This window comes from Tauraco erythrolophus, chromosome 13, assembly GCF_009769465.1.
Source record: "Tauraco erythrolophus isolate bTauEry1 chromosome 13, bTauEry1.pri, whole genome shotgun sequence".
Taxonomy (NCBI): Eukaryota; Metazoa; Chordata; class Aves; order Musophagiformes; family Musophagidae; genus Tauraco; species Tauraco erythrolophus.
Window position 1 is genome coordinate 11,297,460 of NC_141477.1, and position 25,210 is coordinate 11,322,669.

Below are 25,210 nucleotides of genomic sequence, written 5' to 3' on the forward strand. Positions count from 1 at the left end.
ATGTTGAGAGAAGCCATCAGAGCTTCTCTCATTCCAGCAGCATGCAAGGATGGAGAATTGGCTTCTCCATTGCCTCAAGACACCTGACAGATGCTGGTACACCCCACCTTGCCTTAAAAGTGCTTGAGGAGATGTGTTCTTCAGCTCTGCTTAGCAGTCCAGGAGCCAAGGGGCACAGCAAGCCTCTCCCCATAGCAGCATGTGAAGATACCAACTTGTTGGCTTTTCCTTGCTTGAAGACGCTATGGGGGAGGCCAGAACAGCCCCTCTCACCTCAGCAGAACATGAGGATGGAGAAGTGGCTTTTCCTTTGTTGGGAGACCCTCAAAGGGAGGCCAGCAATGCTCTTCTCTATCGCAGCAGTACATAAGGAATAAATGGCATCTCCCTTGCCTGGAGACCCTCTGAGAGAGGCCAGCATAGCCCCTTTTGCCCTGGCAGAACATGAGGATGGAGAAGTAGCTTCTCCTGTATCTGGAGACCCTCTGTGGGAGGCCTGGCTAAGAGTGCACACCCTCCCACGGGGGAGGCCAGAAGTGGCTCATGTGCCTGTAGGGTAGCTTTGGGAGCAAGTGGAGGTGTGCAAGTGAGTGTGCAATCACTCACCATGAATGCGAGACCAAGCTGGATGAGTCAGTCCTTTCAGAACCTTGTGACTCAATGGGAGGGTCTCCCTTACAGTTTTGTCTTACTCTGTCCTCTGTGCAGGTAATAATCCAGTATACCTTGTGTGATGGGTTGATGTAAAGGGGTTCTGGTGGCAGGAGAGGGAATTTGCTCCCTGTGACTTCCCTGGTTTCGGAACCGGGTCAGACCCGGTTCTGGCCTCCAGATTGGACTCCCATCCGCCTCGGGGTTGAGCCAATCAGTGCCTCTGCGAATTGTCCTATTTAAGTTGGGACAAAGGAAACAGAAAATGGTGCTTTGCCCTGGAGTGAGGAGAGAAGGGAGGAGGGCGCTGCCCCCGCTCCCTGGGTCCCGGCCAGGCGGCTGCCCACACCAGGCTGGCGCCACTCTCTGACAATGGTGGCGGCAGAGCCGTCAGGGGAACTGGGGGAGCACCCCACTCTCGGGGTGCCTGCTGGGCCGAGTTCACCCAGAGAGGACTGAGAGAAACGGCCACACCAACACCAGGTCAGTGAAGATGGAACGGGACAAGATGTGCTGGAGCTGAGTTTCCCCTGCAACCAGTGGCGAGATGGCAGGTGGCTCCCCTGCAGCCAGGACAGACTTGGTGGAGCAGAGACCCATGTTGGAGAAGAGATGCCTGAGCCTGAGGATGGTTGTGGAGCATGGGACACACGATAAGGTAGAGACGCATCTAGAGTCCGTGCGACGACGCAGGCCACAGCGAGTGGCAACAACTCTCTAAGAATCCGTGACTGTGGTAAGAACCCGCACTGGAGCAATCCGATGGGGAAGGATTGCATCCTGCAGGTAGGACTCACTCTGGAGAAGTCTGTGGATTTTCCTTGCGAGTAGGGGATCCACTGGAACAAGGGAAAAGGGTGTAAGGACTCCTCCTCCTTTAAGAAAGGAGCAGCAGTAACAACATGGGATGAACTGACCTGCACTCCCCCATTCCCTGTCCCCCTGCACCACTGGGGGAGGAGGTAGAGCCGGGAAGAAAAGGAATGGAGGGGGAAGGTGTTGTTTTTAAGATCTGGCTTTGTTTCTTTTTATCCTCTCAAGTAACTGGTTTTGTTTTTTCTTTATCCTTTCAAGTAACTGTTAATAAATTGTTTTGCTTTATTCCCAAGCCAAGTCTGTTTTGCCCAGGACCATGGTCAGTGGGTGCTCCCTCTGTTCTTGTCTCGACTCTCAGTCCTTTTATTATATTTTTCTCCTCTCCACTTCACTGGCGAAGGAGTGAGAGAGCGGCTGTGTGGAGTTTAGCTGCCAGATCAGCCTAAACCACGACACCTTGCCATCAAATCTTGTTAAACCACTGTCACATTTACCATTGAACTTGCTTAACTCACTGTCTTATAACAATAAAATATATTGCTGCTTCTCTCTTACAAGTGAAGTGCATCACTCCACCCACAACAGTATGTAGAAAACTTGTGACCTCCAATGGAATGGGACCTCACTCCCAAACAAGTGCAGGATCCTGATGAAGTGAGAGAAGGTTTGAAAAAAAGATGCCCTGGCTATTCCAGAGAGGCACAACTCATCGCACTGTGCTGAACCCTGGCCTGCACCTACCAAACACTGCTCAGTACTTTTCAGCATCCTCCAGGAGAAGAGAGTCTTTTCATCTGAAGACATACCAACTGTCACTGGCTAAACCAGAGATCTAGCCTTCAACTATATCAGTTGTCTCTCTGTAATTAAGAAGAAACAATGGAAGCAGCAGTCAACTCAGTTAAAGATGAAGCTTCTCCTTCTAAGAGGCAGCAGAAGAGAGAATCAAAGGAGACTGCAGCTCCTGTTCTGCAGCAGAGCATTCACGAGAACAAGTAGGGGAAAGGACTGAAATCACAATGAGACAGAAACCATCCAAACCCTATCCCAAAGTGAGCTGAAATACATGTGAAAATATTCAGCCGTCAATCAGATGAGCAAATTACCAGCTGGTTACTCCGATGCCAGGATATTGGGGCCAGGAATCAGGATCAGGGGTAAGAAAGCCCAGCAGCAGAGATCCCTTGCTAAGGATAAGGCCATTGACAAAGGGATTGGCAAAGGCACAGGAGTCCCTGGTCTTTGAAGGCGACTTCTGTCAAGAGTGAGGGACAGATATCCCTTCAAGGAAGATCTTGCAAATTCCTGAAGCAAGTAGACCACCATTGAGGGAGGTATCCCATATTTGGGGAATTAGCCATGGTGGAGATGATCTAGAGCAAACTGGATGACAACCAGGCAAAGAACATCTGGTGAAGATAACTGTCTAATTGCCATCAAGGAAGATGGATTGCAACTGTTACCCCCAGGAAATCTTGTCCTTTAGTTGAACTTTGCTCATTATAATGTCGTTATAATAACAAAACACATTATAATGTCGTTATAATACCAAAACACACCTCCACCTCAAAAGCTACCCGCCTCCGGGCTGCGACCACCCCTCACTGAGCAGGCGCCCTGAATTTCTTCTTGCCTATACCTTAAATCGAAGCGAGAAAAGTTTACACCAATCCTAACAAAGGTACGTATGACTAGAGTCACTCGAGCTCCACTTGAAAGTAAAGAAAAGGTATAAAATGGCAAAAGACAAAGGGGATGTTAGGGAGAAGCCCCTCCATCGAAACGTCTGGGATCAGTCGATGGGCTGAACCTCTCTTCTCCTCCCGATAGGGATGCCTATTGGGTAAGAGCTCTGTGTTATGCGCATTTATTTACTAACATCTTACTAGTTATTTGGTATTATCACTGATCAGTAATAGTTTTGTATTAGCGCTGCAGTATTTCAATTAAAGTGTTTTTGTAGTCAGTCACTATCACCGGCTAGCTAAGAATCTATATCCTGCCACAAATAAAATCTTACATATACAAAAGTTCTGGAACCTTTGCCTTATATAAGGAGGTTGGGCTACAGTATTACCAAACTGGTGTACTCGCCAAAGATATACACAAAGGTCTCAGCAACTTTTGACCTTATTATACAGACCGGTCATTTTAACTTCAAAATGTGACACTGGTCCGGAGGCTCAACGTGTCGTTGGCATAGACTACCTCAGGAGAGCTTACTTCAGGGATGCGAAAGGGTCCCATTGGGCATTTGGTATAGCTGCCTTGAGTATAGAGAAGATGAAACAGCTGTCTAGCTTGTCTGGTCTCTCAGATGATCTGTCTATGGTGGAGTTGCTGTTTGCGTAAAGAAGAGCAGATTCCAATTGCTACCATGACAGTGCATCAGCAACAATATCACATCAATCAACATGCCCTGGTTCCCATCCATAAACTGGTTGGGCGATTGGAAAGTCTAGGAGTGATCATTAAGACTCATTCACCCTTTAATAGTCCCATATGGCCAGTGCAAAAATCTAATGGAGAGTGAAGACTGAAGGCTAACATTGGACTACCATGGCCTGAACAAGTGCTGCCATACCAGACATGCTAGAACTCTGATGTGAACCAGAGTCAAAGACAGCCAAGAGATAAGCAACAATTGATATTGCTGTCGTGGTTTAGCCTGGCTGGCTACTAAACTCCACACAGCCACTCGCTCACCCTCCCTCACCTCCCGGGGATGGGGAAGAGAATTAAAGGAGAAAAGGGAAAGAGACCTGTGGGTTGAGATAAGAACAATTTAATACTACTACTACTAATATATTAATATATACATATATGTACAATGATAATAATACACGCAAACAAGTGATGCACAGTGTAATTGCTCACCACCCCTTGACCGAGGCCCGGCCTGGCCCGTCCTGGACTAATGATCTCGAAAGAGATTAAGTCCCGACACCACAATCCCAGATGAGCAAGAGGCCTGAAGAGAGAGTGCCTGGGAAGAGCAAAGGCCCTTCTTTCCAGCTGACCCTTTTTTTATACTGGGCATGACGCTGCATGATATGGAATACCCCATTGGCCAATTTAGCCCTCAATCCTAAGCCTAAATTCAAATCATAAAGGAAATTGTGGACTCTCTGTTCCAGCCATGCTCCCCCCTATCGTGCTCTGCTCCTGCACACTGGCAAGAACATGGGAAGCTGAAAATTCCTTGAGGTCTCAGTACCAACTATAAACCTCAGTGCGCTATCAACACTCTGCTCATAACGAGTCCCAGACTAAAACCCAAACACAGAGCTCTTCTAGCCGCTAAAACAAAAAAACTGTCCCAGCTGAAACCAGGACAATTGCTAAGTCATTTTTCTTGATTCCTTTGGCAGCAGAGCTCAGGCCACAGTCCGCTTTCATGTTGAGGGGTATCCAGCACACCTGGAGTTGACTACCCCAGGGGTGGAAACACAGCCCTACTATTTGCTATGGTTCACTACAGACTGCACTGGAACAAGGTGAAGCTCCTGAACACCTGCAGTATGTTGATGACAAGCTGCCCCTAGGGATGTCCCACTGTATGTGCTGACACAGGCTCTGAGTCACATGAGACTTTGGTCTTGGGTGCCAGAAGGGCTGCAATAGCACTGAAAGAAACTTTATTCGTGTTTGTTCCAAGCAGCGCCTCACTTTTACGGTATGCATGGTTCTGGACTCAGAGCCTGAATTGGCTTTGGCAGGTTGTGGTTTTGGTGCCTCCTTGAAAGCCAGGACAGTCCTCTCCGAAAAGACCTGTTTGCACCTGAACCATTGCCTTCTGCCATGCAGCGGACCGGGGTGCTCATGAAGGTTGTGTCTCGAAGAGGCAAGTCATGGAATAGACTGTGTGCTCTTGCCAAGAACTTGATACTCCTCACCTGCTTTTTCTTTAGAAGAGTGATTTGCTCTATTTGAGTTTTGCTGGTCCCTGTCCTTTGGATTGAAATTGATTTGAAACTCTTTTAGAAAACTGCTTACTGCAGTATTGTGCTCCTCTTGAAGCCAATTCCAACTGTAAAAACCTTTTGCAGACTCTTGTGTTCAAGTTTGATGGGGGGATAGGGTATTTTGGTTTTAAGTTTAACTCTCTTCCTCAGGGAAGTAAATGACACGGGTATCTTTTTTACATTAGGCCCTTCTACTGGGCTTTTGTTGGACAATTTCTCTTTGGCCAAGCTCTGGGAGGAGGATTTTGCCACTTTTTCTGCCTGTGAAGGAAAGACTTGCTCCCATTTCGGTTTCCTGATGGGATGTGGCTCCTTCTCCTGTTTTTCAGAGCGTCAAGCTGTGGTTCATCCTACTCTCCGAACAGGGATCTGCCAGATCACTGCTGAAGAGAGACAGATGAGATATTGGCAGTCAAACGGAGCATAGGTAAACTCTCCAGTCAGGGAACACTTGCTGAGCAGGGTATGGGTAGTGGTGTAGTTAGGGTGTCCTATGATACAGGCAGCCAGGGGCTGCCCTGCACTAGTCAGTCAGTTCAGCACAAGGAAGCCAGAGGCACAGAGATGCAATAAGCTGTATCTGCTGGACTGACAGCTGAAGGGTGTTCACATCTCAGCACACTCACAAACTGCGGCCCTCTGATGCAGTCCCAGAACCCTATACCAGCCCAGCTCTGCTTGCTGGAGAGCCAGGCTGTGGATCAGCAGATCACAATTAACAACTCATTCTTTTGTCATTGGGATTACAACCCAAACATCACCATTCTAGCTGTGCTAGTGTGCTCCAAGCAGAGCTCTGCCCTTCTTGCAGGCTGCATCCAAGGGCAAATACAGGATTTCAGCTTCGTCCTAGAGCTCACCACATATGCCAGCATGGGGACAGTAGCCTATCAAGTATCAGGAGTCTAAAAGGACAAAACTTGTTGCTTGGGGAGTGGATAGGTGGTGGCTATGCTCAAAACCAAACTAACTTCTTTCTACTGATAAGTAGAGGCAGTCTCTGGTGAGACAGTGCAACAGGTTGCCCAGAGAAGTTGTGGATGCCCCATCCCTGGCAGTGTTCAAGGCCAGGTTGGACGAGGCTTTGGGCAACCTGGTGTAGTGGAGGGTTTCCCTGCCCACGGCAGGGGGGTTGGAACTAGATGATCTTTAAGGTCCCTTCCAACCCAAACCATTCTATGATTCTACTGTGAGCTGTCTGTAACCTGAAGTGGGAAAGGCCTAGCCTAGAGAAGGGTGGCAATCCAGAGATCCTGGTAAGGATCTTGAGAGAAGTAAAACAAAACAAGTTACAGAATTGCTGACCTGGACTACAGGAGAACTCGTTTTGGCTTTATCTGGGATGTGCTTGGCAGGATGCCCTGGGAGTTGCACCAAAGGCCATGAGGCCCAGGGCTGTTGGGTCATCTCCAAGGAGTTCTCATCAAGCCTAGGGGCAGTGAGGCACACCCCTCCTCACCCACCCCACCCCCATGAAGATCACAGTAAGGAACACTTGAACTAGAAAACAATAACAAAACCAACAGAACAAAGACACCAACCATTCAAAAACAATTTAAATCAAAATACTACTCAGAGCACTTTTAAGGGGGGGAAAATGTCGTGAGCATTTTATTTCAAAGAAGTTCTACTGTTTGGGGTTTTGCTAACATCAATGCAAAAAGATTGAAAAGTTAAGTCTGACAAAAACAAGCTGGCTAAGGGGCTTCCAGGTCTGACAGCAATTTACGGTTGCTAACCAATGGTGGCCATTCACTGGAAAGGGAGTGCCTCTTTGTCAGCCATTATTAGCTTGACTGTTGCTTTGGGAGAATGAAAGTGAGTTGTCAGGAATGTCACAACCTCCATTGCAGTAATGCAGGCAGCTCATTTTCATCTGCTTAAGCATGTAAGTATTTAGGTTAGAACCAAGGAGCTGAAACAGAAGTTTGTGCTGCTGGTTCCTTCACTCACATGAGACAGACTTCACGTAACAGAATACAGATGACGATGTACATGATGGGGGATACTCTGAAATGCAACAGCAAGAACATTTAAAGGATTAGTTCAATAACAGGTATTTTATTCCATTTCAATCTACTGAAATTTCTGCAATTAAGTTCAGCATGTGAGAATGACAGGTTTGCGTATCTATCAGCTCTCTTCTCAGTATCTTAACTTATTTCCCTCTGAGAAGGGACTACACTGCTCCCACTGAGCCAGCAGAAAGAGACCATTTTATAGAGAACCTCAGTGCTGGGCATGCAGAGGCATTACGTGAAGTAAGAGAATACAGACTGTGTCCAAAAAACGCAGGCACTGGCATGTTGTAGCATCCATTTCATTTCTACTCCGAACAGCTCTGGCTTTGGATTTCTCTATTTAGTTTGAAGTATGCTGAACACAGATCCTATGTCAAAGTTCTCCCAGGTCTCTTCCCAAGCTTCCCTCCCACCTCTCACCTGCCTGGGTGGATAACCAGTAATCCACAACATTATTAGATATAAGATCACGTTCAACTGAAGCTACTGAAAGAAGGCAGAAGTTAGCAGCATCAGATATGAATGCAGGGACACACTTTTCCCCTTCAACCCTCCTGTTCTAGGCTCCTGGAATACATGTAAAGCAGTAAGACTTCTGCAAAATACAGGGAAGGGAGAAACAACACGTTCCCTAGGTGTGTGCCCTCCAGAACCAAAGTCTCTTCAGGTGATGCCCAACCCCACCACTGAGCTTAGAACTGCACTGCATCAAGCAGCATCTGGAGAGATACCACTGCTTTCCACCAAGCTGGGGCAGATAAAGCCCTTGTCCTGTAGAAGTGCTCTCTGCTGCATGGGGCAAGAGAAGAGACACAGCTAGTATTTCCACTGTAAGGCAATGTAGGGCCACCTTTCAGCCAGGAGTAGGTATTGTAGAGTTTTTTTCAGTCTCTTTTCTGAAGGGTCTGCATTTCTTCCTTCACTCTAAAGCAGCTAGTTCCTTCAGGAGCTGCTCTTTCTCCTGCTGCAGCTCCTGCACCCGCTGTTTGTTCTGCTCTAGTCTGTCCTCCAGCCACTGAAGGAGCGGCCCACTGATGGCAGACATCTGGCTGCAGAGGTTCTTTGTGAACACTGGAAAGAGCAAGAACATATCATGCCAGTGCAAACACACAAAAGATTCCGTGTGCTACAACAACCCGAAAGCCAAGAGCGTTAGACAGCCAAGGAAACCCTCCGTTTGGTTTCCATTTGGAAATCCTGGCCAAGCCAACCAGACATCCCCACAGGAAAGCCAGAATCTGTAGCTTGCTAAACAGGGAAATAAAATATTTCAATCTGACCTTTAGACACCCAGGGGAGGGATGACAGATCTACAGAGAAATCTGGAAATCTGCATATAAGTCATCATTGATGCTAAGTAATTTCTAAATTCAGATGCAAAAAAATGCCTCATTTATTGAACAAGTGAGAATGGACAATGGGGTATTCATCTCGGAACAGAAGCGAGATTAGGATTCGCCCTATCTCATCGGCAAAAACAAAGACATCATATGCACGTAAGATACAGGATGTGCCAGAAGATGAAAGCATGTGTATAGATCAGATGAGCATTACTTTAAAATTCACCAAATCCAACACCTCCTTGCTGTTGTAACAGAAAAAAAAAAAAAAAGCTATAGTAATTTTAACCAATTGTACAGAGGTTGAAGGATACAACAGCATTCATAAACCCATGGATTAGGTTATTTTACAGCCCTTGATGTTTTCCTTTAAAGTGTTTAGCTACAATTCTGTTCCTCCACCAGACTTTATGTAACAAGGTTAACAGTCTTAGGGAATTCTTTAGGTTACACAGTGATTGTAAATTAACTGTATGGAAAAGAAAAAGACAAAAAGTTTGTGCTTCCATAGCTATTTACAAATGCCTTTATGGCAAAAGGAGGACTGTTACACAACTGTGGTCTACTGTCCCTGAAGCTAGAGCCAAACCAACCCCTGCTCAAGACCTACTGTTTTGACCCTGGGAGCAGCATCCTGGATTCTCACATACAAAAAAGGAATCTTTACCTGAGCCATTATGAATCTTGGTTACGGAGTCTAGATGGGTGAGGCTAAGAGAATGAACAGAATGCAGGTTAGTGACAAGATAAAGTGAACTGCACCTTAGGCAAACCCAGGCTATAGAACCAGCTACCTACAAGTCACTGACACTGCAGGTATATCTAAAGCTCCTCATTGTTGAAGCTGCACATTCACAAAGATAACAAGAGCTTACTGTACAGAAACACCAGTGTTCAGCACCAGAGGGTAGGGAAAAAAACCACACCACAACCCACACACAAGCTGATTTTTCATCTAATTTTCTAGACTTCTTCTCAGCACTCTTACCCTGGTTAAAAACTAACTATACACACAGACACATCACTGAAGTGCCACCATTAGATCACACACACTCTAGCTCTTTTTTTGTTGCAGCAAAGGAGCAGTTACACTTAGCTCTTGTGTGCAAGGCTGGGAAAACCTGAACTCCTTATTGTGAAGGTATTCAATCAGTTCTCCTACAAAGGCAGGTGAGCTGGTAATGCCTCTTATTTTCTATACCCCTGCTAAGGTTATGATACTTTAAGCAATGGTAGAACATGTTAGCAAAGACAGTCTTGGAGAGGGGTGCAGCCCCAGCGTTGTTACCTGTGAATTCTTCTGTAGGCATCTTGCTCTTCTTGGCACAGGATCTTGGGCAGCTCTACAGCTGATTCCAGACACACTTTCCCAACAGTTTCATGAGGGACAACATGAATAGGAATTTCAATCCTTTCGTATCTAAAACGGTATCAGAAATAATTAACTTCGAAGCAGCAGAGGAAAAAAAAGGACTTGTACAAACCTGCAACAGTCTGTCCAACTTATGGCATTGCTGCAGGTTTACTTTTGGGAATACATGCCTAAGTTGATAGGCAAATTGAAGCCTTTTATAGCCACATAATAGCCTTAAATTTTGATGATAAAACACTAAAGCAACTAGATGGCTAGTACTGACAATATGATGCACATGATGCAATGTGTGTGCAGTTGGTGGGGACTCTACACCATGCCAGCTTGAAGCCTCAACCTCTAGAGTTGAAAGCAAAAGGGTGGGCCTTCTACATAATGGATTACAGCACAAATTCATACCCAGACTACAGTGTCCTACATCAAATATTAAGATACTACATTATCTAGGCTAAATTAATCAGTCCTAATCTTTACATTCTCTTCAAGAAGCCTGCATTAGCAGAAGTAAGGAGACCTCATTCAGGCATCTCTATACAATATTTGCTCCTCTTGATAAGCCTAGGAGCCACTTATTTGAGACAATCCAGAAAGGAGAGACAAGATGAAATACAATCTGACGCTGGACATAATATTCTTCTGCTGTACTCACTCTGAGCTCTTCTGGGCCTGAACGGACTGGAAACAGGTGTAGAGAATCCTGCCTGTCTAAGAAAGACAGCAGAATGTCAGATTCCAAGAGCAAAAACTAATCTAAACCCACTATTGCTTTAGGAAGCAGAATATACTTTCAAATAGCATTGTAACGGGTTGCAAAGGTAAGCTTTTCACGTTGATTGGTATGCCGGAACTGTTTACAAGGAGATTTTGACAGACTCATTAACTATGAAAAAAAATCTTAAACAATAGCTACCTGGAAAACCTAGACAAGACAGTCCACTGTCAGTTTACCTCACACTACAGCAGCACCTCCTAAAGAGGCCAGAGGCACAGAGATGCAATAAGCTGTATCTGCTGGACTGACAGCTGAAGGGTGTTCACATCTCAGCACACTCACAAACTGCAGCCCTCTGATGCAGCCCCAGAACCCTATACCAGCCCAGCTCTGCTTGCTGGAGAGCCAGGCTGTGGATCAGCAGATCACAATTAACAACTCATTCTTTTGTCATTGGGATTACGATCCAAACATCACCATTCTAGCTGTGCTTTGAGTGTGAGTCTGAGTCCAAGCAGACTTCAGCCCTTCTTGCAGGCTGCATCCAAGGATATCAGCTTTGCCCCGGGGCTGATGTTTCTCTTGAGTACTTGGAGGGTTTATTGCTATTTTTAAGTTGCCTACCTTTGTGTTTTTGTCCTCAATGAAGCAGGAAAAGATAAGCCCTACAAAACCTTGGTCCATCATCTGATACATAGCTTGCGTGCGGACATCTGCAGACAAAGAAATAAGAGAATGAGAACTGAATTAGTCATCTGAAGGAGCAGAAAAAGATTTGCCACCTGGTGAAGGGTGACCTGGAATTTGGTAACAAATGTCACAAGCTTTATTTTAAAGTACTTAATAAAGGTGACTAAGTTAAAAAAAGAAAAATTAGTCCAATTTAAAATGTAATTCAATAGCAAATCTTAAAAATACAAGATGAGTCAACAAAACAAGGAATTATCTTACCATCAGCCTGGTGCCACAGATCACTATATAACCATAATGTCCAACATGTAAAAAATACTCACACATTTATTCTGAAAAAGTTTTCATCTTTGAATTAACATTCTACAGATGTCAAAAATCATCACAGCAGGCTTATGATTCCAACAGCTTTTTTTGCTATTCCTCGCATCCTAGATCTAGTTTTCCTGTAAGAACAGTAGCACCAGCACACTAGCAGTACTGATCTGTGACTACTGAGTCATGGACAGTTGGAGCACCTGGAGCACACAGGCAGGAATGGGTCTATACTGGCAGAGGTTCCTGAAGCCCACCCAGACAACCTGTCCTACCAGAGGACATCTGAGAAACCAGACTTTGATAGTTGGGATGCGCAGCTCTGAAAATCCAGTAAATTGAGTAACACAATTAGCGAGCTGCGGGTCTGCATATAGAACCCAGACCAAGAATGCTCTTACCAACATGTGACGGCCAGACAGTAATATGAGGATGAGAGTGATACCAGCCCACAACTCTCATGGGACGTCCTGTCATTTCAGCCAACCTGTGTGTGAGTCAAGGTACATTTGAAACCAACAGAGCAAATAGAAAAAGTTTTTTGTACAAAGAAAAACAATAGAGTTGAGTTTCTCATCAGTCAACAGTACTCCAAATCCCTTTAGAGGGCTGACAAGACACTCAGCAGGAAGCTGATGGAAGCCTCTTCTGCAGCACTGGCAGGATGCCAGTGCTGCAGACGCAAACTGGATTTTGTTTGCATGTGGCAGTAAGCGACACGGCAGCAAGCTGTCCAGAACAGCATCCTTGAGTGTACATAGGGAAAAGGCTCTCCAGCACACCATGCTTGGAAACAGGGACTCATCAATCTTTCATCTTCTACTAAATCTCCCTGCTGAACTGCTACCCTCTACCAAAAACATACTTCAGTTTTACTTGTGACCAAATACAAATAAACTACAAAAACCAGTTATAACACAATTCCACTGCAAATGCTGGAACCAACAAAGACTCCACAGAACGGAAACTGCCAGCACAGCCCTCCAAACTGGACAGCTGTAGGAGGGAAGCAGCAGACAACTTCAAGCCAACCAGAACAAGTCTAAAACACGGCACATGAAAAGAGGTCCAAGGTGAACCATTCCACTGGCAAGTTTGCTGCTGTCTCTACGAAAGGATATCTCTGCTTCTGTCGAAGCAGCCGAAAGCTGCTCTGGTGAAATTTCCACACGGTCTTTTCTCTTATCAGAGCGGCGCAGGATGATCACAGAATGGATATGAACGATTCGGCTGGTGTCAACCTAATGACACGGAGGGAAAAATCAATCATTCCTTTGCTAAAGAAATAACCACTCTCGAGGAAAAGACCGGCTCCTGTGCCTTCGGCAGGGACAAGGCGCACACCGGAGCACAGCCAGGGGTGACGACAGGAACCTTCCCGGGCTCTAAGATCTGACGTTCACCGCAGCTGAACTGCGGGCCGGCACCCGCCGGGAGCGGGGCGGGGAGCGGCAGAGTTCTGCCGGGACCGCCCCTCCACGGCCCGCACAGCGCTGCCAGCCGCCGCGACAGCCCGCCTGGCAGGTAAGAGCCCGCGGACCGCCGGCCCGCCGCCCGCGGCGGCGAAGGCCGCGAGCCCCGCCCGGGCGGCATTCCCTCCCGCCTCTCCTCGCGGCAGCCCCGCCCAGCGCCGCGGCCCCGGTACCTCGCCGATGCAGAGCCCCATGACCTCCTCCTTCTCGGTGCTCAGCGCGTGGTTGAGACACACCAGGAACGCGTCAGCCTCCAGATGCACGCCCTGCACCGCCATCTTTCCGTCGCCCGCCCGCCTGTCTCCCCCGCCCCGGAAGCAGGCGGGGCCGAGCTCCACGGCCGCCGCCGCGCTCGGCAGCAGGGCCAATCCCGGCGGGGCGAAGGCGCAGTCTGGCTGCCGGAAAGGCGAGGGGTGCGGCGCCGCGGAAGCGCCGTGTCACGCGTGCAAACAGCGGCCCTGGGGTTCCGTGGGGCGGCCTCTGTCCGCGGGGCGGGGTGGGCGGCGGAGTGGAGCGGGGCGAAACGGGACGGAACGGAACGAGACGGAGCGGTGCGGTGCGGCCCGGCGGGGCTCGGGGCGGGGCTCCGCTGCGCGCCGGCCGCTGGGGGCTGCGAGCCGCCGGGGAGGCCGGCGGGTCGGGCGGGAGGGCGGGGGAAGGCTTTGCGCGGCGCACACGGCGCTGGCTGTCACCTGGCGCGGGGCTGCAGGTAGGTCACGGGCGGGCGGCCCGAGGGGCCTGGCCCGGCGCCTTCCGCTCCGCCCGGCGCTGTCTCATGCCGAGGGGCGGCCGCCGAGCCCCGCAGGCCCTGCCCGGGTGGGAGGTGGTCGCTATGGAGACGTGCTTCGCCCTCTTCTCGCCGTGGCGGCCGGGCCTCTCCGGCCCTCCCCAACTCCTCCCCGCCATGGCCGGGCCGCCGCCCGCACCGGCCCCGCATCCCCTCCCCTTGTCTGCGCTGCCCCCCTCACCCCCTTCCGGTCGGCCCTTCACCAGGCCCCGCTCCCGCACCCCTTGCCTTGTCCTCCCCTTCCTTCTTCGCGGCTCCCCGCACACCGTGTCCATCTTTTTTGTCTCCCTGTTTCTTTAGATCCTACCAAAGGTAGACCTTCCCTCCCTAAACTGCTGGACAGCCCTGGCTGGTCGGTGAGCATCTGCTACCCCTCCGTAGGTCGGGCAGAGCGGAGAGTGGAGTCTCGGAGGTGCTTGCTTGAGGCAAGTGCTCCAGGCAGAGTAGAGTCCGAACCTCCCAGAAGCAGCTTTAGAGTGAGTCAACAGGCTCTTACATCAGCAGACAGCTCGTCTGATCCCTGGCTTGTTGCAAGACGCAGACGGGCTTTTTCAGGAAAGCTCAGCTCCCTTTTAGCTGTCTGAAGGCTGCATGCACAGAGGTGTGCAGGCAGCTGTACGCTCCACCAGAAGGCCAAACTGGCCAGCTTCGGTCCAGAAGCTGTGTAGCTGTCTTAGCACAACACTGTGCCCAGTTCACTAAGCCTTGGCATCACTTTTTTTCCTTGGCACCTAAATGACAGCTGAACTCTTCTAACAGTTTGACCCAGTCTCCTTTTAAAATAGAAGGTGGTAAAGGGTGGAGTTTGTTCAGCATACTGAGCTGCAGCTCTGGGGATCATCCAGGCAGCAGCTGGAGCAATTTCTTTCACACAATATTTTATTGTTTATTTATTATTTATTTCATACAATATTTTAATGTACCCAATTTAAAAGCAAATAAATTGTCTTCACCACAAGATGCAGTCCTCCTCCTGGCCATTTTCATATTTTCATGTTTATTCATGTATTGCATGGCTCAGAAATCCACCAAGGTCCCAGAACAGCATTAAACTTCTAAGGCCTGATGCTGAGATGCACAGAGTATCTGCAAGTCTTGTTCCTGTCCATGGGGATTGGGCTTCGAATCTCCCCAAATTGATACCTTAAACAGCTCAAACTTCTGCAATTATGTTGATGGGAACATTAAAATCTATGTCAAAGGATGCTGCTGCAATCTTGAAAATTCAAGCTGATTGTTTTTTTGTTGGATGTGGTGGGGTTTTTTTAATAGATTATGAAGCAGGCCATATAAGAAACAGGTTTTACAACTTGTTTTAAATATAAGTAAGCTTACTTCCCCTTTCACTCATGTCTTCCTTCAGGCTTTTTTATTGCTTTCTGATAAAATCTGCAAGAATAGGAATTGTTTATATTTTTCCCTTCTTAAAGTTTCAAGTGCAAATGTCAAATCTCCTATTTCTTTTGTATCTTTGAGTACTAAAGACAGATCTTTCTTACTTCAATCCCAATTGACGGTTTTACCTGACCTCAAGATTTTATTTGTGGCATTAACTGGGCACCTTCATAACAGTCTTAGAGACTGTTGAAAAGAGAGGCCAGACTGGGCCTTTGAACTTTGCCAACTGAACTCAGAGCCATGGAGTTTGGAGGAACAAATTCCTGGGACAAATTAGTGGGGCAAAGGGTGAAAAGACATGTTAACTGCTGCCCATTCTGCACAATGTCCTCTGCATGAGACCTTTGTTCTGTCAGTCCTGTATCTATCATTAGTACCATGTTACACACAATAAAAACAAACATACTTGTTGTGCTTTAGTCCTCCTACCTGTAGTTCAGCAAGAGTAAACCAGGTTAGTATTTGGATAGGAGACCTTCCAGGAGAGTTTACTTGCTGTAGGAAATAGTGTTGAAAACTGAGTAATGTTTTTCCAATACTGAATTCAGTCTTGAGTCTTCTGGTTCTGGGAATGATAAGCTGTAGAAATTCCAGCCTTGAATGGAATAAAAGCAAGTTCTTGAGCATTTTTGGTCATGATGGAGCCTTTGGCAGTTTACTGCAGAGTAGGAGAGTATCCTGGCCAAATTCCAACCTGGGTGATTATATTCAGCTGACTGAAAATGAGCAGTGGCGATTGCTGCATTTCACTGTTGGGCGAAGTGATTTCCACACATGGGCTTAAATTTGTAAAGTGACTTAGGGTAAAGCAGAATGAAAAGGACTTACAGAAATGTCCTTTTAACCCTCATAGCTTATTCTTGAAGGCCCTGTGAGGCTGGTAGGTCTGCTGTCTCATTCCTCTAAATGCCAGTGATCCAGCTGCTGGGGCATTGCTTGGAATGGCTGTACCACATCACAGGATGGTCTTCAGAACAGTGGTGCTTTTTATAATGCACATACACATTCCCACACATCAAGCAAGGAAACAAACAGAATGGGAGAAAAAGAAATAATAAAAGAACATTCAAAGTTTTCTTGTTAGAAATTAAAATACTGTGACAGTGCTGTCAGGCTGATCCATGGTTGGTGTTTTGTTTTCAAAAGATTAAGTGATCCTTTGATTCAAAAAGGCAGAGAAGCACTGATGTAGGATATAGAAGGCAACATGGAAGTGTATTTCCTGTTATATATGTACCTCAATGTATAACAATTTTTTTTTCTTTCCCTGCCTTCCCTACTTATTTTGTACTCAGATTTCTTGCTCCTGTCTTGAAATATGCCTTATAACTTTACAAGTTTTCAGAAGACCACTATGTTTTACTGGGATAGGAATATTGCATCTGCTTCATAGCAGGAGGTTGTTATATGTATTACAGCTTAATTCTGTTCTACTTTAAACCTAGATAAAGAATGAAGACTGTCTGTACCATTTTGATTACCTCTTCTAGGTTCAAAGAGAGAATCATTTCCCCTGACCTTCATTTGCTAATGGCTCAGCTTGATCTAACTGGTATACAGATAAACTTGCTGTTAAACAAAAAATTCCAGTAGGAAGAACCACCTCAATGTCCAAAATTCCTTTGCCCCTGCTGGTATCGTTGGCTCTCTGTAACCATCTAAAAGCTGAACTACGCAAAGTCACAAGAGCTGTTCACGAGAAGTTGGTGCAATGGACAATGCTGCCATCCTCTTGAGAGATGAGACGAAGGACCGTTCACAATGACAGCTCTGCAAGTTCCAAATATGAGAGTCATGCATATGGAGTTCATGCTTTGTCTCCAGAGTGATCTTCGTTCTTGTTAAGCTAATTTCACCTCCTGTCACAAGTCTGATTTTGGGATTAGACCATCATTAGCCACGGAACTCCTTTGTAAATCACTTTTTTTTTTCTCTATTTACACAAAGACTGTTAATACGACTGTTACTAGAATAAGCAAAGCCAATATTCATAGGGTTTAGCTGTGTACCAGTAGCACCTTTTGCCCCAGAATGCCTTATGAACGCCATGCAGCACGCATGTCCCAGTGTACAACTTGTCATGAAATTTCTGTTCATTTAGGCACCACCTTAGTTTACCAAGCTGACTTTTAGGGACATTTCAGCACATAACATCTCATACAGTAACTCAGACACCACCCAGAGGTGCCTTTCAGGTCTGAGAGCTTTCTCCGTGAATGTATTCAGAGCTAAAGAGACCATGCGTGCATCCTGCGGGTCAATGCCATCCACCTAATGGGAGCATCCTGAAGTGACTGAGGGAATGGCAGAAGGAGGGCACGCTGGCGCTCCTCCTGTCCGACTGTGGGTGCGACGCGTAGGCGTTTACTGCGATGAGCACCGCAAAACGTGGCTTGTGGCTGCAGAAGAGGCAAGTGTCCTTTGAGCTTCCCAGTGATTGTAGCTTTGCTATTGCAGGTGCCTCTACTGCATTGCCAGTAACTGCCTGCTCTCTTTGTTACTTTCCCCCAGGAGGAAGGTATGCTGAGGGCTCGGATCCAAAGAGTTCAGGTTCCCCTGGGTGAGGCGCTGCGACCCAGCCAGCTCCCCCCATCCCGGCTGCCTCATATGTGGCAGCTGTCCCAGGGTGAGCAGTACAGGGATAGTAACTCTCGCGTTTGGGAGATAGAGCACCATCTCATGGTAAGGATGGTGGCAACAACAGACCATAGTCATGCCTGTTTGTGAAGTCATTTGAGATCCTTGAGGGACGGCAAAGGACTGTTATTTTGTTGAAGTCCATTAGCTCAGCCACAGTAACTGTAGACGTATTGAACTTTTCCTTGTCACTTACAGCTTGGTGGTGTTGAAGAACTGCTGCTTAAACTCGTGCCTGGTGATTAATCTGGTATGTGTAGACATTACCCCTGCTTTATACTGTGCTCTGTTTATTCCCAGTCATTCTTTAATATGAATTTTTGTCTTTCAGGAGCGGTGGCTCTAGGAAGATGTCGTTGCATATTTTGTACAATAAATGATTCTCTCTCCACTGAAATGCAGCCACCTCTGAGGTGGAAGCAGTTAAACAACACACAGCAACATTACACAAGAGTTTAGCACAGGCAGTGAAGAATTGTGTCCAAGTGAAACATCAGGGGGAGTTCTAGGTAGGCAGAATGTAGTTGCCCCAAGTGGAGCTTGGCCAGGATGCTGAAAGTAATGCCCTAGCATTATTTAAAAGTGCTGTGTGCTGGCGAATTATAAGAAGTTTGAAAGGCAGCACCGCCCTAGCTCTGCACAGGGACAGGAGCTGAACTGTGGCTCAGATGGAGGTGAAGTCCCACCACCACTTTCTGTCACAGTGGTGCTTTCCTCTAGAGGTCTCCCATCCAACTACTATTACTGCCAGTTTTTGCTCATCTTTTGATCTCACAGAAGATCACAGTTACAGGTGTCACAGCTGCAGAAGGTCAAATTGAGTGTCTGAAATCCTGCTTTCTAGGGATTTGAACAAGATGGAGCTGCCTTCCAGTGTGTTTGGGTGGGAGTGGGATTTCTAAGAGACTTTCTCCTGGAACAAGGAAAAAAGCCCTCCTTGTTGTCTTTATGGGACATATACAACTAAGTTGTTTCCTTGGGTTGTTTTTTTAAATGCCTCCTCCATATACAGTTCTATGACTAACACCAAATCCTTGGTTGAGTAGAGCTCACAGAGAGGGCGTTTACACAAATACATCTTTTAGTATAAGGTCTAGAGGCATAGAACTGTTAAAAGTTAGTCAGCCATGTTAATTTGAATCTTTGCTGAAATCTTTGTGCAACCAAGTGGAAAAGGACTCATTTTGACCAGACAAAAGAAAAAGGCCTTCAAGCCTAGCAAACTTCCCATATTCATTGTCCACATTATCATCCTTCAGCCAGACACAGAGAATTTTTGTGTGTTGGCAGGCATCTGCAAGCAGCAATAGATGTTTTCTGAACTGTCTGGGACAGAGAGGGAAACTGGGAACTCTTTAAAGCCTTGGCTTTAAGACAGTGTCTTGCCTCCTTGCCCCCTGAAAAGCACTTTGTTTCTACAGTAACATTTTCCTATCATTTTAGTTCTCTGAACATGTCCCAGAAGGATCCCTGCCAGAAACAAGCCTGTGAAATACAGAAATGCTTGCAAGGTACCAAGTGTCATTTTGTCTTTTTGGTGTCTTGATTTTTGGTGGAACTTAATTCTTTTAACTTAACCCTGTCTCCTTTCATATTGAGAAAGAAAAAAGCAAGCACATTTGCATCACCTGGTTGCAAAGCAAACAAAATTTTAATGTCTGGTTTTAATAGAATTCCCTTGTGCGTGTTTGTGAATAATGAGACACCACTAGTACAAGCCAGACCATTTGTAACAGTAATGTTATGCTTATTTCAAAATGTTCTCTGTGCTGGTAGTAAGATGCCATGTGTAGTCTTGGGACTCAGCTGTAGGCGGGAAGAGCCAGACATTATAATAAGCTCTCTTACAGAGTGGGTAGTGACTGGATTGTGTGAGAAGACTGCAGAGCTGCTAGCTGCAGGAGTATTTTAAGAGCAGGTCAGACAGAGGTCTGTTAGGAATGGGTTAGGTATATGTGATCTGGCCTCAAGCTATGAGATGGTCTCTGGAGACCTTTAACAGCTGTTTTGTATTAGCTTAGCTAAATATTTGTAGGGGCAAAGGAGATTATGTGATAATGTGTTTTGGGAGCCTGAGTTGGGGAGAGCAGGCTTGTTAGTTGTAGTGGACAATATTTTAAAAAAATTTTTGGTTGCTTCTTGGAAAAGGATTTGCCTTATGGAATGAATAAGAGAAAACATTCTTCTGTGCCAAGGCAGCTCAGCCACATAGGAAAGAGTTCTTCCTAACTCACCTGATGGATCCCTTAGCCAGCATGCTCTGATCTTCACGTGATAATAACTCATGGTGTTAGCCCAGGTATGATGAGGTAGGAGGCTAGTGACACCACAGCTGAAATTAGCCAGGCCAGTTCCTCAGCAACTCATTTCTGCCTTTAATTTATTTGCAGGCTACAAGCAGGTTAGCTAAGATGTATGAGGGAGGAAGCAGGAGGTCCTGCTGTGGAAGTAGAGGGATGACTTTTCAGGCTGCAGCAAACATAGTGGTTGCAATCTGTGCAGGTAACACAACCACCCCGGTGGCTGGGGTGGAGCATAGGAGCAAAAGCATCTGGGAAAAAGTAAGGAAATAATGTTTATTGGTAGATGTCTGTCGTTCCCAGGATTGTTTTTTGGAAGCTGTGTTCAGCTCAAAGCAAGGGCTCAAACAACCTCCTCTATGTGTCCCCAGCATTTGTCTAGATATTACCTTTTACTGTCTTTATGGTTTGGAGAGCATTCTCCCATGAAGGGCTGCCTTCTTTCCCCATAGTGACTGCACTTGAAAGCTAATGTTTCACCCTAGTTTAGTTGCATCTGTGACAATGTTCTTATTATAACAGTCATGGAAGTTATTTCAAGTGTTTTACCGGTGTGGGTTTGTGTACAGATTCGATCTGAATGGTTGAGTGTTAGCAAAGAAATGCTCTGACTCTGCTATATGCACACTTCTCTATCCAACACTTCTCTAGCTGTCGTTTTGGAGTGCTGTTGTTGTTCATGTATTACTGTGCTGCAGAGTTGTCCAAGTTGCACAGATGAAGCAGCCAAGTTGACAGACAGCAAAACAATTTTTCCCTGTAAGAATTAATGTGATAGAGTGTGTATACAGAGCCTGAACTGACAAATACACAGACAGTGTACACAGCAGGGTGTGCCTGTATGTAACTGTAGTTTTAGAAACAAACCTACACAGGCAGAGGAACAATTAGGAGAGCCTTGGAGCACTCATCAATGGCAGATTATGGCAGAGAGAGATTAGCTCTCCTCTTCAAGGGCCTGCCATGCCTCCTAGGCTGCCAGCTTGCACAAAGCAGTAACATCACCATAATGTTTTTCTCGGGGATGACCTCTGTGCTTGTGTTACATGTCACTCACCAACCCGGTTAGGGAATTTGTAGCCCAGTGAACAGAGTGGGCTGGCTTTGTCGTTAACCAGGAGGTGTTCACTGCTGCTTTCTGGGCTCTCTAGTGGGTGCTGTGTTTGTCACATCAGGCTGCTGTTTCTTCTTTTAGTCTTTTAAAAATCAGTGGTGAGTGAGGGGGTGAGCGCAGCTGCGTAGTGGTTGCGTAGCTCATCCAAGGCAGAGCGGGTAGCTCTGCACACCCTGCACTTCTATGCAGACAGTTATTAATTCAAGCTACAGACTCAGTCTGCTCACATACCCACAGAGCTTCTCTCCGAGAGCCTGGTGGCCAGCCCTGCAAAGCACTGGGGGCTTTGCCACCTCAGCTGACAGTGCAGCCAGCACAGCACGGGGGCAGAAAGGCTGCTGGACAAATCACCTGTATCCTGCAGTGCCTGAACCTGCCAGTGCAGTGAAATCTCTCAGAGCCTGAAACAAAGGCAATACGGAGAAAGTACAGAGGTGGGCATAGCTATGCCGTGCACAAATACGTAAGCCCAGTTATCTCAGGTCAGACTAGGAGCTCATTTAGCCCTGTGTCCCAGCTCTGGCCGTGTCCAAGAGGAGAAGCCTAGGGAGGAAAGTGAGAAGTCAAGTAACAGTTGTGTGGCTAAGTGACCTCCTGAGATAGAGGTGGGACCTTTGTGTGGAAAGTGGTCATGTCACTGGCTCTGTGTGGTTGGATTCAGCTGCTGGCGTCTGGCTAAGCGTTCCTGCTAGTGTGCTGCGTGCTTCAGTTATGCTGCAAAGCTACAGCCAGCCCTCAACAGGTCACCAGTAGGAGGCTGACAGCCATGCTCCACACTCCTCCTTTTTACAAACCCCACGGTGCTGAAGGGTGCACACATCCCTGTTTATATGAGGTCCTCTTTGGGTGCTCTTATATTTACACTCAGCTGTAAACCTTATAGTGACATGGCAGCTGGGTTGCAGACCATGGATGACAAGATCAAGCTTAAAAGCGCACAGGCTAAAGAAAGTAAGGATTGAAGGCTAAAGAAAGTAAGGATTGAAGGGTAGCATTAAGGGAAACTTCATTGTTAACTATAGTGAGATGTTATAGCTACAAAACTCAAGAGACTGAAGGTGCTCCCATCCACAATAACAAGGCTGCCTTTGTGTGGCTTTAGAGAGCTGAAACTAAGGAAAGATTTTTGTAGAGCAGAGAAAGTGATTAAATGCTTGTAAGCAGCTCTTGTTTTTCAGAGAAACGTGCTGCCCAGCAGCTGAAGGGCTGGGCTAGATGTGTCCCCTCTGGGGACTAAATCTGTTCACCTCTGCAGACTTAGTCTTCCTCCTTATTTTCCAGTGAACAACTACATGGAGTCTAAGTGTGAAACCGTGCTTCAGGAAATGCGGAAGTGCTGCGCCCAGTACCCCAAAGGCAGATCCATCTGTTGCTCAGGGTTTGAGAAAGAAGAAAGAGAGAGAGAAGAATTTAAAGCGACTTCAGAAGGAATTCCCCCACAACCTCAGTAACACAATGCAGCTCCAGCAGGTGCCAGAACATGGACTTACCTTCAAAGCTTGTGTGTGTTTTTTCAAGCCTTCTTTAGACTTTCAGGAAAGCCAGATCGCTCCTAGAACACACCATCCGGCACACCAAAAAGTATAACCAGTACCAACAGATGGCCTGGTTAACAGACTTTATTTTCTGTACTAAAACATCATTTACATTGTCTTCGCATTGCATCTGTGTCTGTGAGAAGTCAACTTGATGTTTTCAGAATGCTTACCTTACTCTAATCCATCTTTGCTCTCAAAATGGAGAACTGGAACCAAGTAATTCTGGCTTCTGGTGCGAGAGGTACAGGAAGTGAGCTCAGAAGAGTGAGTGACTTTAAGCGTAACACATGAAACAAGCCCATCTTGACACAGCAAAAGCATTGCTGCCATCACGCAGTAGTTCCAGACATTTGCCTGTCCAGTGGTTCAAGCTCAAGAATGGGAATCAGGTCTGGGGATTGTTCCTAGGTCTTGCATAGATCATGAGTGACTACAAGTCACTTTGCCTAAGTGCCTCACTTTCCCACTGGACAGACTTTTGGTTACTTATATTTGAATTGCCTACATGCTGCTATTTGCATGACAAAGATGTTACAGGAACATTATTTCAGGGAATGCTACAGGAATAATTTTTTTTTTTAAAAGCAATATTCATTTGAAAGATCTGACTGTTGATATAAAATTTATAAATTTATGTATAATTGAACACCTTTAAGCAATATGTGACAAACCCAGCGTAGTTCAACCCACTGGTACCCAGAAGCCTGTCACAAAGCCCTGGGCTAGATCCAAGAACTGATTTAGGTGCTGCTTACTGAACAAGCAGTTGCAGGCACTCACTTTCAACACAGCATTCCAGACTCACTCACAAGCCGGCTGTGTCTGGACCCCAGGGAAAGATGGCTGGACCCCAGGGAAAGATGGCTTTTCAGAAGCTCTAACCCATGCAGCAGAATTTCCTGTGATCTGTAGGAAGAGCTCAGTAGACAGGTTCCTGCATCACCCTTCAGAGCTGCCTAAGTCTCTCCGTCCCCTGTAGCAGGAGTCCAGGCACCTCAGTGGGTGACAAGTCCATCATAGGGTCTAGGCACCTAAATATCAGACTTCGAACCCACTAGGCCCCTAACTCTGTCATTAGATCTAGCCATTGAGGACTTTTGTGCTATGATCAACTACAACTTACTTACGAAATACAGCTTCTATAAACAAACCACTGTAGTCTAGGCACAATAGTTGAGTGTATTGAAGCCTAGAAGAGCAAACCATCTGTATTCACTGCTCTGAAATATCATGATACAAAATAAATGACTGGAACAACTTGTAGTCTCGGTTTGGTTGTTTATTAAGAATACAACATAGCTACAAGCCCAGCAGCTTGGCTGACATTCAGTCCAGAGCTACATGTGATGTTGTCATGTTTAAATAGAGGCTGCTTGATATTTTTATAACTGGGGCTCAAGATCAGAATAATTCAGGGCTAGCCTTCCACTCATGCCTCCCTCCCCCCAAAAAAGAACCTTAAGACAAAGCAGAGGGTTTAGTATTGTTGAAAAGTAGGGGAAAGTGATAATAATGTCGTGAAGCAGCTCAAACACTTGACAAGTATCTCATTTTTTCCCTTTTGCCCTATCTGAGCAGTAGCAGTGGAAAGTAAGTCACTAATAAATGATAAAAAATAAATATTTAGGCTTCTGTTGCACCTATTAAAAAGAAGAGCATCTCATCATGCCCATTTCTACTTGGGTGGAGCAAACTTGCTCAACAGGGAGACTCTGAAGCCAGGCTGGCAGCAGAATCACCTCCTGCCCCAGAACCATCCCACCTTTTGAGAATATAGGTGATTGCTGCCAGGATTATCAAGCAGAGGGATTTACTAAGGCAGCCCACGGTTACCTGCAGAGGAGAGGGAAGGCTGGTGGCTCCATGCTACCAGACTGGCTGCAACTGCTCCAAATGCAACATGCAGGGTAAGACAAAAACCACACTGGTTCCCAAGAAGTCAACAGACCTTACGCTTAGAAGCTATGAGAGCAAAACTGATTTATTAGTTTAATAAAATATCACTTCAACAAGCATTTACATACAATATATAAAAACACTTTAAAAGCCTAGTGTGTCTGAAACCTTCTCATACTGAAACAG

At 46.4% G+C, this 25,210-nt stretch overlaps 3 protein-coding genes across 8 annotated transcripts; 2 read left to right on the forward strand and 1 right to left on the reverse strand.

Moving 5' to 3' along the window:
• Positions 1–7,030: 7,030 nt before the first annotated feature.
• Positions 7,031–13,638, reverse strand: BRCC3 (BRCA1/BRCA2-containing complex subunit 3). Of its 5 annotated transcripts, XR_015222507.1 has the most exons (9): positions 13,528–13,638; positions 12,939–13,123; positions 12,284–12,369; positions 11,502–11,590; positions 10,815–10,870; positions 10,082–10,213; positions 9,461–9,504; positions 8,304–8,524; positions 7,031–7,442 (listed from the first exon to the last, which is right to left on the reverse strand). XR_015222507.1 is itself a non-coding variant. In XM_086619708.1 (8 exons), the coding sequence occupies exons 1-8, from the start codon at positions 13,630–13,632 to the stop codon at positions 8,373–8,375; spliced, it is 786 nt and encodes a 261-aa protein (XP_086475834.1). In that variant the 5' UTR covers positions 13,633–13,638; the 3' UTR covers positions 7,031–8,372. The 5 variants fall into 5 exon arrangements, 4 of the variants coding, with proteins under 4 accessions (XP_086475834.1, XP_086475831.1, XP_086475833.1 ...); XM_086619708.1 differs by having other exon boundaries at positions 7,031–8,524; positions 12,284–12,371; positions 13,004–13,123; XM_086619705.1 differs by having other exon boundaries at positions 7,031–8,524.
• Positions 13,639–14,032: 394 nt separating this feature from the next.
• CMC4 (C-X9-C motif containing 4) lies at positions 14,033–23,967 on the forward strand. Of its 2 annotated transcripts, none has more exons than XM_086619753.1 (3): positions 14,033–14,063; positions 19,620–19,687; positions 22,872–23,967. In XM_086619753.1, exons 2-3 carry the CDS (start codon positions 19,630–19,632, stop codon positions 23,039–23,041), a joined length of 228 nt encoding a protein of 75 aa, XP_086475879.1. In that variant the 5' UTR covers positions 14,033–14,063; positions 19,620–19,629; the 3' UTR covers positions 23,042–23,967. The 2 variants fall into 2 exon arrangements, with proteins under 2 accessions (XP_086475879.1, XP_009988135.1); XM_009989833.2 differs by lacking the exon at positions 14,033–14,063 and adding an exon at positions 18,521–18,685.
• MTCP1 (mature T cell proliferation 1) lies at positions 16,998–18,542 on the forward strand. Its single transcript, XM_009989834.2, has 4 exons — positions 16,998–17,949; positions 18,051–18,221; positions 18,375–18,426; positions 18,508–18,542. The coding sequence occupies exons 1-3, from the start codon at positions 17,842–17,844 to the stop codon at positions 18,420–18,422; spliced, it is 327 nt and encodes a 108-aa protein (XP_009988136.1). The 5' UTR covers positions 16,998–17,841; the 3' UTR covers positions 18,423–18,426; positions 18,508–18,542.
• Positions 23,968–25,210: the final 1,243 nt, after the last annotated feature.

Bases quoted from the DNA above. Each gene is read 5' to 3' on its own strand.
- BRCC3 (XM_086619706.1), bottom strand. From the start codon at position 13,632: ATGGCGGTGCAGGGCGTGCATCTGGAGGCTGACGCGTTCCTGGTGTGT. The intron at 13,124-13,452 runs GCCTTCGCCGCC...CCGTGTCATTAG, and splicing joins CCGCCCGGGCGGGGCTCGCG to GTTGACACCAGCCGAATCGT. The intron at 8,525-9,460 runs GTAAAGATTCCT...TGCTCTTTCCAG, and splicing joins CAAGATTCATAATGGCTCAG to TGTTCACAAAGAACCTCTGC.
- MTCP1 (XM_009989834.2), top strand. From the start codon at position 17,842: ATGGCAGAAGGAGGGCACGCTGGCGCTCCTCCTGTCCGACTGTGGGTG. The intron at 17,950-18,050 runs GCAAGTGTCCTT...ACTTTCCCCCAG, and splicing joins GGCTTGTGGCTGCAGAAGAG to GAGGAAGGTATGCTGAGGGC. The intron at 18,222-18,374 runs GTAAGGATGGTG...TGTCACTTACAG, and splicing joins AGATAGAGCACCATCTCATG to CTTGGTGGTGTTGAAGAACT.
- CMC4 (XM_086619753.1), top strand. From the start codon at position 19,630: ATGTCCCAGAAGGATCCCTGCCAGAAACAAGCCTGTGAAATACAGAAA. The intron at 19,688-22,871 runs GTACCAAGTGTC...CTTATTTTCCAG, and splicing joins AATACAGAAATGCTTGCAAG to TGAACAACTACATGGAGTCT.